Genomic DNA, 12,479 nt, shown 5'->3' on the forward strand with positions numbered 1-12,479 from the left:
ATTGATTTTATTTCCTTTGTTTCAGGACTGTTGCAGAAATGGCTGTGATTGAAATCGACCAATGTGATGAAATATTAGAAGTGCAACTTTGGTTAGTATAGTGTATGTTCAGTGCTTTACATGTAAAGATTAACATATAATTTTCATCTTAGGTGGATTTCAATTACAATTATGGTGGGTGGGCCTGTCCTAAGTGAGAAATGACTGTCCTACATTTCCCGTAGTAAATAAACACATTATCTATTTTCAGTGATGATAATTAAAAACTTCACGACATAAGTATGGCAGGAACTGTTATTAAACCACCACCACCACCGTCAGCACATAAGTGTTGCAGCACCTGCAGCTGTAGCACTGCCTGTGAAAAGGCAGTGCTGGAACTGGAGCTGCTCAGAGCACAAGTGGCAGCTGCAAAAGCACAGGCCCGTGTTTTTGATATGTGGAGTGAAAAAATTAAGTGAGTATACTGTGTGGAGTGAAAGATTTAACGCACCTTCTCAAGATCAGTAGAATGTAGGTACATAACTCTCAAGAGAACTTGATCAATTCTTCTGAAAATTCATGGTATATATTCATAATCATTCTTCATTCAGTGTAGTTACTAGAAAAAATACACACACACACACATACTCACCCTAAGTTGTCGGAAGTATTAACTTACCGAAAATAGCACAGGCAAGGTGTTTCCTGACGGCAGCTCCATCTCACAGGCCATTATCACCTTGCATGGTTTTATGGGGTGCAACCTTATTTTGATGGGGGGCAAATACAGTGGCAGCTATAAAAGCACAATGCCATGGTACTGATATGTGAACTGAAGAAATGAAGTGAGTACACTGTGTGTGGCAAAAGATTCAACACACATTATTTCAAGATCAGTAGAATGTATGTATATAACTCACAAGAAAACTATAAATTATTATGAAAATAGAAGGTATTTAATCATAATCATTATTCATTCGGTGTTATCACTTATAATATAGATGATAGTGTACAGCTAAAGTTTATGAATTAAAAGTAATTTTTTGTGGTCTTGAAAAAAAATAGTATATTCCAATCAAAAAGTGTTTATTTTAAGATAAAAAAAAGAAGCAGTAGGAGAGCTACCATCAGCAAGCCATGCAGTGACACTGAAGCTGTGTAGCCATACTCCCAACCACCATATTTAGCAGTGTTGGCTGCTGCTATCTTGCAAAGAAAAATATGTATGCTGTATATATATGTTTAACAAATTTAATTACCAAATTGTTGGACTAACTTAATTGTGAAGGGAACAATATTAATATAACTACAATAAAAAAAAAATGTATGTAGTTCCACGTAAGAATAATGTAAAAATAACGTTAACGTCCAAACATGACATGATTCAATAACATCAATGAACCAAACCTTTACCTTTGATGCACCAAACCTAACTCGTCTACTTAGCTGATTGAGCATGAAATTATGAATATATATATATATATATATATATATATATATATATATATATATATATATATATATATATATATATATATATATATATATATATATATATATATATATATATATATATATATATATATATATATATATATATATATATATATATATATATATATATATATATATATATATATATATATATATATATATATATATATATATATATATATATATATATATATATATATATATATATATATATATATATATATATATATATATATATATATATATATATATATATATATATATATATATATTTAGAAGTGATTATCATGAACAAACTATCGCCTGATAAACACATCAATAAAATTACAGATGAAACACATAGCCTGTTGAAGAAAATAAAAGCCTTTGTATATTTGGATGAAGAATGATGACGCTGATGGTGAGTATGACACATCCTAAATTTGAGTACGCAGCAGTAGTGTGGTCACCAAATAAGAGCTTAGCTCTTTCCTGTATGTCACAACTAGATAAATACAACTAGGTAAGTCCAAACACTTAAAGTTGCTGTAACCATCAACTTGCCAAAAATAGCACGGGCAAGGTGTTCCCTGACGGCAGCTCCATCCCCCACAGCAGGACGACCAACCCCGGGTTGAACGGCAGCTCCATCCCCCACAGCAGGACGACCAACCCCGGGTTGAACGGCAGCTCCATCCCCCACAGTAGCACGACCCACCCCGGGTTGAACGGCAGCTCCATCTGCCACAGTTGCACAACCATCCCCGGGTTGAACGGCAGCTCCATCTGCCACAACTGCACGACCATCCCCGTGTTGAGCTTCATCATGACCATCACCACCACCTTCAATATCTTCTTCTTCCACCTCATATACTTCAATGTTTCGGGCCATTATCACCTTGCAAGTTTTTACAGGGTGCAGCCTTGTTTCACTGTGGAGCACATAAAAGCGGCGTTTCAACTGAGCAATCCCTCGCTCCACTAAGGATCTTGTTGCCTTATGTGCCCTGAAAAGTCAAATTGACTTTAATTTTACAGGTGGCCTCAACTGTAAATAATATAACAAAAATTGTGACAGAAATGGTCACTAGATTCATTTAAAGAACATCCAAATCTACCATAGAAATGTATTTTGGTTCCAAAATGTGGGTGGGTGCATTGGAAAAAAAAAAAAAACTATTTCTTTATAAGGCATAATGGGTGCTAATTTGGCTTGTTATCTACAAAGAAAAGGTATCCACACCTTACACAGCTTATTTTGAAATGAGTTTTACATATTATAATAATTATATATAACAATGAAATTGTAACAAATATTTATATAAATAAAACTGTCTAACCTAACCAAACCTAACCTAACCTAAACCAAACCAAAATAGCACCAGATAATATGCTATTACACACAGATTATGTAGCTCACAATGAATGTGGTTATAGATATATCATGTTAGTACTAATAGGAAAAAGGTATTAATTTACAACACAGGCAAACTGTGTGTGACAAGAAAAGTAGTTCAGTAACAGGAAGTACATGTTTTAATATAGAATTTTTCTTAAATGCATTTCCTGTTGCAAATCATTGCTTAAGAAGTAATGGTTTCAGGAAATTCACTAGACCATTCCCTAAATGAAATTCCTGAGTTGGGTTATGATATGCTATGTTAAGCTTGGTTAGGTTTGGTTAGTTAATGTTAAGTTACATTAGGTTTGGTTAAATTGGTTTAGGTTAGGTTAGGTATATAAATTTGGGGGAATTTCCCTTGACATAGCAAGTAAAGATAAAAAAAAAAAAAATTCTTACCTATTGAAAGCTGCTTGGTGTTCGTCCTGTGGCCTGAGGAATGGGGTCAGCAGCCAGGGCCTGGAAGGATACCCACTGTCTCCTAGGATATAAGACTGGGGGTATCCTGCCATTCTCACAGTACTGCCACAGCCCACTTTCTCGCAGGATTCTTGCATCGTTAGTTGACCCTGGCCACTTTGCAACCATGTTCCTCAACTTGTAGCGTGAATCAAACAGCACTTGGACATTGATGCTGTGAAAATTCTTCCGATTCACATACACTTCTTCATATTCGTGGGGTGCCGTGATTCGTATGCGAGTGCCATCAATGACACCCACCACATTGGGCAACTCACCAATTGCAGCGAATTCACCCTTGATCCCCTCCACTTCCTGTAGATTCACTGGGAAGTGAATGAACCTCAAGATGATGTCAGGGTGTACAAGGGCATCCAAGGTGTCACTGATCACTCTGCTGATGGTGGGCTGTGAAAGTCCAAAGTCATCAGCGTTGCACTGCTGCATTTTTCCCGTCGCCAAATACTGAAGAAGCAGTGCCACCTTCATCTCCGCACTCACAGCACAACTTCGTTTTGTTAAATTAGCAATTGCAGGTCGCACTAAGTCTGTCACAAACACAATGCCAGCACGATCAACCCTGAACCTTCTCTTGAATTCAGCATTGTCGTACTGGTCGAATATGTCTCTCCTTGGCTGGAAATTCCTGCGCTGACGAAGCCTGTGTTGATGTTGCTCGGCCATCTTGACTGCCTTGTGACTGCTTCCAACTCCTTGGGACACCATTTTCGTTCTCCCAAGCGGAGTGCGACTTGGGACTTACCACAAGACGTTGGGATAAACCACAAGGATTTTCTCACAGTTGGAAGTAGTCTCAAGAGCTTAGGAGAGCCCCAAGCACTTAGGACTTCCCCCAAGCCCTTGGAACTTTTGATAAATACCGGCCCAGAAGTGTACTATTATGAGTAAATGTGGTCTCCATCTCATCCTCACTCATGTCAGGGCTTCCCACGCCGCCATTGGCAGAATCTCCCACCCAGTTATCATCATCATCATCATCATTAAGCTCACTACTTTCTTCCTCGTCATCAAATACCATGGGAAGAAACTTGCTGGGTGATAGTGTGAGGTGTGTGTTTCGGTGTGGCTTGGTAATGATGTTGTGCTGGTCAACTGAAGCGTGGGAAGGACTAGGCTCGGGCAGAGTGCTGGTTTTCTGAGCCTTTGTGATGACCGGTGGATACCTAGAGGTGTTATAGATACTACTACCATAATCTGCTTTACTTTCATCAACAGTAGGGATAAGACGTTTCCTATTACTGGCCGGAAATGCCGGACCAGATGAGGAACGTGTGGCATCCATAGCTGCTGGCATGCAACTAAGTGAGGAGCGACGATGAGTCATGACTCAGGACGCGGTGCGGGCCGAGCCGGCATGTCTGACAGTGTTACAAACGTCTAGTGAAGATGGTCTTGTTTCTTTAATCTTGTTCGCTTTATCTCTTTTCTATTATACAAAAGCAACTTCTATACTATGTTACGGTCACGGCTACGATTAACTGGTACAGCTCACTAGGGAGAGTGTTATCCTGGCGAGGTCGCCAACTTTCTGTTACGTACGCCATCCTAGCTGTGACTATCTGCTACTGCTCACTGAGGAGTGTGTTGGTCTGGCACGATCGCCAGTTTATTACTGTACAGTTAATGGGGGATGTAACACTCCACAGGGCCCCCACTACTATAAATCACCGCAGCCGTAACACTCAGGTTCTTTAAAGGTCGCCAACAAGGTATAAAGTCCCCCACTGTAAGGGAATCTCCTTAGCAACTCCTTCTCCTCTGGTACCCAACCAAGTAGAATTTATAAATGGTAGATGTTATGTGTAACAGGGCGAGGCCTTAATACCCCCTAGAGAAACCGCCCACAAGGATAATTCCACCCACTTCTCTATGAGGTATTAATGCCTCTCCACACGCCTTGTCCACAGACTGTGATAAATCACAGACTGGGACAACACGCGCAGTATATTACTATACTATCCTACTACGACAAGTGCTTCCTAACACCTGTCAGACTGACTTCCCTAGGCTACAACTACTACAACATATGATGTGTACAGCACATCCGGTGGCGTACACACAAGCCCAGACACCACCTACGGGTGACAACAGCCCCACAGAGTCCAGATACTCGTCACAGACAAGTCTGACGGACGAGAACTACGCACAACTGGCCGACAGCACGAAGCTTCTCAGCTTTCACTAATGTGCGTGGCTACAACCACTACAATACAGTATACCACTGGGGCTATACTAAAGATGATGGGGCACACAGCCGCCCACCAAAACACACTGGTGACTATGGCCACCACCAACAACAACAAGACGAGACAGAAACGTGTCTCTCCTCCGCGCCGCCACACCACGAGTGAACAAACGCCAGACAGGAAATGCAGCTCCAACCGGCCACACTTTCCTTAGCACAACAAGCCCGTTGTCCTACACAGCCACGGTCTACCGAGTAGCAAGCCAGCTACTCAAAAAGGAGGGCACTACTCCCCGACCAATGACTACTGAGTACATCTAACACAGTCCAGCACACATGTCTCTTCCTGTGCCCAGAGCGCACGTATTAAACTCAGCTGAAGACTGGCTGGCACCGTAAACAGTATACTACTGATACTACACAAAAGATGATGGGGGCACACAGCCGCCCACCAAACCACACAGGTGACTACAGCCACCACCAACAACAACAGGACGAGACAATGCCGCGTCTCTCCCTAGCGTTGCCGCCACAAGACAGGACGGACGCAAAACAGAAGTGTAGCCAACTTCTCCTAGAGCAACAAGCCTGTTGCTCTAACAGTCACGGTCTACAAGTAACAAGCCAGCAACACGTAGCTCTACCATGTGCCAGAACCACGAGCGTCCGTGTCCACCTCAGCTGAAGACTACCTTGGTACTATAAACAGTATACTACTGATACTACACAACAGATGATGGGGACACACAGCCGCCCACCAAACCCCATTGGTGACCACGGCCACCAACAGCAACAACAAGACCTCATTCATTTTATTGAATTCCTTTCCATATTAAGTGTTACAATTGAAAGTAATGAATATATGATATAGTAAATTTACATCACTTTTTTTTATATACCCATGACATTAACAAAATATCACACTGACTTCTCAAATCCTGTATCTCCTTACATTCTCCTTCTTCTCTCTTTTTTTTTATAATAAAATTTATAATTTTTTTTTTTTTTTTTTTTTTATTTAAAAAATGTTTGATAATGTTTTTTAAATAGTATATTATTCTATTATTATTAAATTACATTATTTTACATACTCTGCTACTACTACAGTCTATTCACTCTATCATTGCAAAATGCAATCATTAACTCTCCTCTCTTCATCTATTCTACTACACTACTCACCTCTCTATTCTAATTTCAAAAATCATTTATTTCTGTATTCCCTGCACCACTACTTTAACAAATTATTCCTGTGTCAAGAGAATGTTACACACTTTTCTTTTCTTCTTTTGTTCTTTTTTACATTTCAGAAAATATATTTCATAATAGATCACAAAAATTACAAAATTTGAGAAAAAGATTTGTATCAGTCAGCCAGATTTAGGTGATGGATTATAACAAAGAGTAGGCAGAATTCAGTTCCTAGCTTTTGGGTGTATGTCTTGAACTGTGGTCTTATTTTAATGGTTTTTATTTGTTCTGTTACAATGTTGCTTTTTATGTAAAGACAAAAATGAAAAGTAAGTTTTCAAAAAAAGAAATCTTGGCTTATGCTTCAAGCAAGATATAACCACACCAAGGTAAATATTCACCAATGTTTATTGTATTTGTATAGTTATCCAGATAATTAGTATGGCTTAGCTACTAGTATATCATGTGATTGAGTGCGTGAAAGAGAGTGTTGAGATGGGATTGGAGAGTTTGTTGTGTGTGAGATGTGGGCATGACAGGAAGGTCGTTGACTTTTCTGAGTGTATGGTGTGTAGGCTCAGAGCGAGAATTTAGTTCTTTCTCTTGAGCACCGAGAATGCGAGAGGAAATAAAGCTAAGTGAGGGAAAAAGTGCGAACAGTTCTCATCTTTGAGTTGAAGGAGGAGGTTAAGAGGCTTGGGGAGGCAGTGGAAAAAATTAGGCAGGAGATCAGTGTTAGGCCGAAGGTTGGACCTTCTGAGGGCGACAGGGTGGCTTGGCCCTCTGTCGGGAAGAGCAGAGTGGGAAGAGCAGGCGAGCCTGGGACAGATGGTAGTCAGAGATGGTTGAGGGAGGCGGTTATGATGATTGGACTAAACCTGTTGGTGTGAAAATAGGTAAATTTTTTGTTTGAAAAAAAGTGGGAGTGAATGAAGTGGTTGTTATAAAGGGGTGACATAGAGGAGAGGAGGAGGTTGTGCCTAGCACACCTCATGTGTGTGGTGTGATTTTCTGTGGGTACTTAGATAGCACTTTCTGTGGGAAAGACAGGGATAGGAGGACGAACGTGTGTATGCCTGGTGCAGGTGTGAAGGCAGTGGTGAGGAGGTGAGGTGAGGTAGCAAATGCATTCCAGAAGAAAGATGCTAGACATAAATTAGATAGGATAAACAGAGATAGTGAAAAGATTAGGAAAGATTTCCAGGTGCAAATAGGAGAGAATAAGATTAGGATTCCAAATAAGGAGACAGCATCTAGGAAGGTAGCAGGACTTAAATGTTTTTATGTAAATGCCAGGAGTCTTAGGAACAAGAAGGACGAGTTATCTAGTTATATAGTTGAGGAGGACTTAGATGTTGTATGTGTCACAGAGGCATGGGTAAATGAGGAAAAGTTTAGGGAAAATAGGAAAGAATATGAAGTAGATGGATACATTATGTATTTACACCAGAGAATTGGTAGGATAGGTGGAGGAGTAGTTATTTATGTAAAAATCCTTCATTTCCAGTCAGGTTAATGGTATTAAGGTAGATAACAGAGTAGAGTCCTTATGGCTGGATGTTAGAGTAAACAAAAGTAAGGTTATTAGAGTAGGAGCTTTTATAGACCACCTAACCAGTCAGCAGATGTAGACAACCTTATGGTAGATGAGATAAATAGGGGTGTACTAGTCAGACAATTATCTTAGGGATTTTAATCTTAAGTCAGTAAACTGGGAGAGGATGGTAGGAGATGCTAGTGAAAATAAGTTTATGGAAAGTTTTCAGGATAACTATTTAGTGCAGATGGTAGATAAACCTACTAGGGGGAGGAAGGTTTTAGACATAGTACTAACAAATATTGAGCATTGTTTAAAGGAAGTTGAGGTAGGAGAGACTTTAGCAAACAGTGACCATCATATAATTAGATTTATCATTAATTCCAGTAGGGATAATATAGTGAATAAGACTAGAGTCCCAAACTATCAGAAAGGCAATTATGGTAGGTTACGTCAGTTATTAGGAGAGGTAAACTGGGAAGATAGTTTTGGAAATAAAACTGCACAGGAGATGTGGGATATTTTAAGGTTGTAGTAAAGGGTATAGTGATGCAGTGTATCCTTACAAAGATATAAGGCAGAGAAACAGGAAGCCATTATGGTGGACTCATGAGATAGGTAGCCAGATCAGAGAGAAGACGGCATACAGAGAGTTGCAGAAAAGTGGGGAAGATGTAGATTTGATTAGGTACAGACAGGTCAGAGATGATTTGAGTAAGGTTATAAAAAAAAGTAAAAGGCAGGCAGAGATAAAACTAGCTAGAGCTGGGAGTAAAGATCCCAAAAAATTATATAGTTATTACAAGGTCAGTGATAAAAGAAATAAGGATAGGATTGGACCACTCAGAAAAGATGGTGTAGTAGTGGATCAAAATGAAGACATAGTAGAATTATTGAATGAACAATTTTCTTCAGTATTTACTAGGGAAAGAATAGGAAATCCTGTTACAAACAGTGCGACGAGTAGTTTAAGAGCTTTAGAAAATATTGATATAAAACCGGGAATTATTAGGAAATTTATTCTTGAACTAGACGATAGGAAAGCTAGTGGTCCTGATGAGCTACATGCCAGAGTACTTAGGGAGGGTGTAGACAGTATTTCTGAAGCACTTAAGTTAATCTTTGAAAGATCACTTAGGTTTGCTGAGATACCTCAGGACTGGAAGTTAGCTAATGTTACTCCAATATTTAAAAAAGGTAGGAAGGATGATGCGAATAATTATAGACCGATCAGTTTAACTAGTATAGTATGTAAGATACTAGAGAAAATCATTAAGGGTAGTATTTGGGAGCATTTAAATGAGAATAGATTAATTAGAGATACCCAACATGGCTTTAGATCAGGGAGGTCCTGTCTTACAAATTTGCTCGATATCTTAGAATATATTACCAAGGAGTTAGATGATGGAAATAGCATAGATGTTATATATCTAGATTTTAGCAAGGCGTTTGATAAGGTACCGCATAGGAGGCTAGTGTACAAATTGAGACTACATGGGATAGGGGGTAGGTTAGTTGATTGGATTAGTGAATGGCTTTCTGATAGGAAACAGAGAGTAGTATTAAATGGGGCAATGTCTGAGTGGAAGGAAGTGGTTAGTGGGGTACCCCAAGGATCAGTGCTAGGACCTCTTCTTTTCTTGGTGTACATTAACGATTTAGATATAGGAATTAGTAGCAAAGTATCAAAGTTTGCAGATGATACTAAGATAGCATGTGCAGTACAGGGTGAAAAGGACAATTACAGAATACAACGAGACCTGGACAGGCTGATAGCATGGGCAGACAGGTGGCAGATGGAGTTTAATTCTAAAAAGTGTCAGGTTATGCATTTAGGTAAAGACAACACAAACTTTAACTATGAGATGGAGGGATGTTGGCTAGAGGCAGTAGAGGAAGGAAAGGATTTAGGAGTAGTGATAGACAGGACTATGAAATTTTCAAAGCAATGTTTAGAAGCAAGAAATAGGGCAAATAGGATCCTGGGTTTTATAAATAGAAATGTTAGTTATAAAAGTAAGGAAGTGGTGCGTAGTTTATATAATTCCTATGTTAGGCCCCATTTAGAGTATTGCATACAGGCCTGGTCACCCCACTATAGGCAGGATATCAACATGTTAGAAGCAGTTCAGAGAAGAGCAACTAGGATGATACCAGCATTAAAGCGCCTGGAGTATAGAGATAGATTAAAGGAATTAAACATGTTTTCATTTGAGAGGAGATGTATAAGAGGGGATATGATAGAGTTATTTAAAATGTTCTCAGATACAAACTACATAGATGTGAGATCTTTCTTTACCTTAGAGGAGGGAAATAGGACTAGAAATCATGGCAGGAAGATTAGAAAGCAAGGCTGCAGGTTAGATATAAGAAAATATTTCTTTAGTCATAGGGTGGTAGACTTCTGGAATGCATTGCCAGAGACGGTTGTAAATAGCACTAGTTTGACAATGTTTAAAAACAGATTAGATAAGCACTTAAACTCTTCTTTTTTCCGCAATTTCTCTTACTAAATTTTCTTTTTTCTTGAGGACTCCTATCATTTTGCTTGTCATATTTTCATCTCTTTCTTTTAACTGTTCTTGAAATACTTCTTGAAATGATTCCTTGTCTTTCTTATCTTGGATTCTCCATGCTTGTGTGTGTGTGTGTGTGTGTGTGTGTGTGTGTGTGTGTGTGTGTGTGTGTGTGTGTGTGTGTGTTTTCTTTTTGTTTACTAGTCCTTCTTCCATCAATTTGTAGTTCGCTATTTGGACTCCACTCAGGTTCTTAGCCTAGTTTCTTCTCACAAACTGGAGACCTGTTCTTCATTCTCTCTCATTCCCATACTCTCCTTTATCAATTTTCTAATGTAGCTCCTGTTCACCTAGTGAGTAGTTGCGGTAATGGAAGTTCAAAGTTTTCACCTTGTCTTTGTGTGTGGTGTGTGTGTGTGTGTGTGTGTGTGTGTGTGTGTGTGTGTGTGTGTGTGTGTATGTGTGTATATATGTATATATATATATATATATATATATATATATATATATATATATATATATATATATATATATATATATATATATATATATATATATATATATATATATATATATATATATATATATATATATATATATATATATATATATATATATATATATATATATATATATATATATATATATATATATATATATATATATATATATATATATATATATATATATATAGAGAGAGAGAGAGAGAGAGAGAGAGAGAGAGAGAGAGAGAGAGAGAGAGAGAGAGAGAGTATTCTACTAGTAACCATGTGTTGATTCTAGATTTCTGAAATTTCAGGTCTATTTGAATTTCACTTATTTTTCCTTTGGGTGTAGGGCGAGATAAAATAAATAATTCTTTGGTTCGATACGACAATGTGGGCTAGAAAAGTTAACATCACTGGTGTTGTGGCGCTGGTGTCATGTTACTTGCTCCTAATTTTCCAAAGCCGTGGTGCGCCAAAGCATGTAATGCGAGCAATTGGCAGTATGAGACACTGGTACTGAAGAGTGTGTTTGAAACAACAAATATAACAGTGTATGAATTGAGTTATCAGTTGATGTGGGTGAGTGATATGTGACTAATACTGTTCTCACTATATTGAAATATTCTGTCATAAATCACAGACATGCAAAAAGCAATACACATCAAGTACCTTTTTTTTGTATTTTGGTCTAGATACAGTACACTTTCTGTTCTGATGTTTGTGAGTTCAACATTCTACCCATGATATCAGCTGACAATTATGAAATATGCTTCAATCTGCAAAATAAAAAAATTATTAAAAGAAATGTCAAGTGCATTGAAAAAACCTTTTTTTATATATATATATATATATATATATATATATATATATTTCAATGAAGGATATGATATGAGGTATTCCAACCACGTCAATCATTACTATAGTGTGTGTGTGTGTGTGTGTGTGTGTGTTGTGTGTTGTGGAAAAAGTGAGTTACCCTGTAATAAAAAAAGAAAAAAGAAAAGAAAGATCAAATCAATAAATAAAAAGGAGGAAAAAATGGAAAGATGAGATGTGATCGCCAAACAAACATGTGCGCTGTGTATCTCTTAATACCCACACAGTAGGTACAACATTGTCATAGTGTATTGATGATAATGTATTGGGTAAGATAATAATCAAGAGAGAGAGAGAGAGAGAGAGAGAGAGAGAGAGAGAGAGAGAGAGAGAGACCCCGTAAAGATGACGG

General features: G+C 38.2%; 2 protein-coding genes across 9 annotated transcripts in view; one reads left to right on the forward strand and one right to left on the reverse strand.

Moving 5' to 3' along the window:
* The window catches only part of LOC123504522, a 115,371-nt gene that overhangs the window by 31,229 nt on the left and 71,663 nt on the right, over positions 1 to 12,479 (forward strand). For 3 of the 8 annotated variants that reach the window (XR_006674855.1, XR_006674856.1, XR_006674857.1), the window contains 2 exons: positions 26 to 91; positions 251 to 453. The exons of 3 other annotated variants lie outside the window; for them this stretch is intronic. The gene's annotated coding sequence lies outside the window, so the exon portion shown is untranslated. Of the gene's footprint in view, positions 1 to 25; positions 92 to 250; positions 460 to 12,479 lie in introns of those variants that run through there. 2 more of the 8 variants (XR_006674854.1, XR_006674858.1) reach the window with 1 other exon arrangement.
* On the reverse strand, positions 2,069 to 4,194 carry LOC123504523 (putative nuclease HARBI1). The gene is made up of 2 exons (XM_045255109.1): positions 3,257 to 4,194; positions 2,069 to 2,462 (listed from the first exon to the last, which is right to left on the reverse strand). The coding sequence occupies exon 1, from the start codon at positions 4,040 to 4,042 to the stop codon at positions 3,257 to 3,259; it is 786 nt and encodes a 261-aa protein (XP_045111044.1). The 5' UTR covers positions 4,043 to 4,194; the 3' UTR covers positions 2,069 to 2,462.

This window comes from Portunus trituberculatus, chromosome 16 (assembly GCF_017591435.1).
Source record: "Portunus trituberculatus isolate SZX2019 chromosome 16, ASM1759143v1, whole genome shotgun sequence".
NCBI classification, from domain to species: domain Eukaryota; kingdom Metazoa; phylum Arthropoda; class Malacostraca; order Decapoda; family Portunidae; genus Portunus; species Portunus trituberculatus.

What these genes read in the sequence shown, in the direction of transcription:
- LOC123504523 (XM_045255109.1), bottom strand. Translation starts at nt 4,042, where the DNA reads ATGGTGTCCCAAGGAGTTGGAAGCAGTCACAAGGCAGTCAAGATGGCC.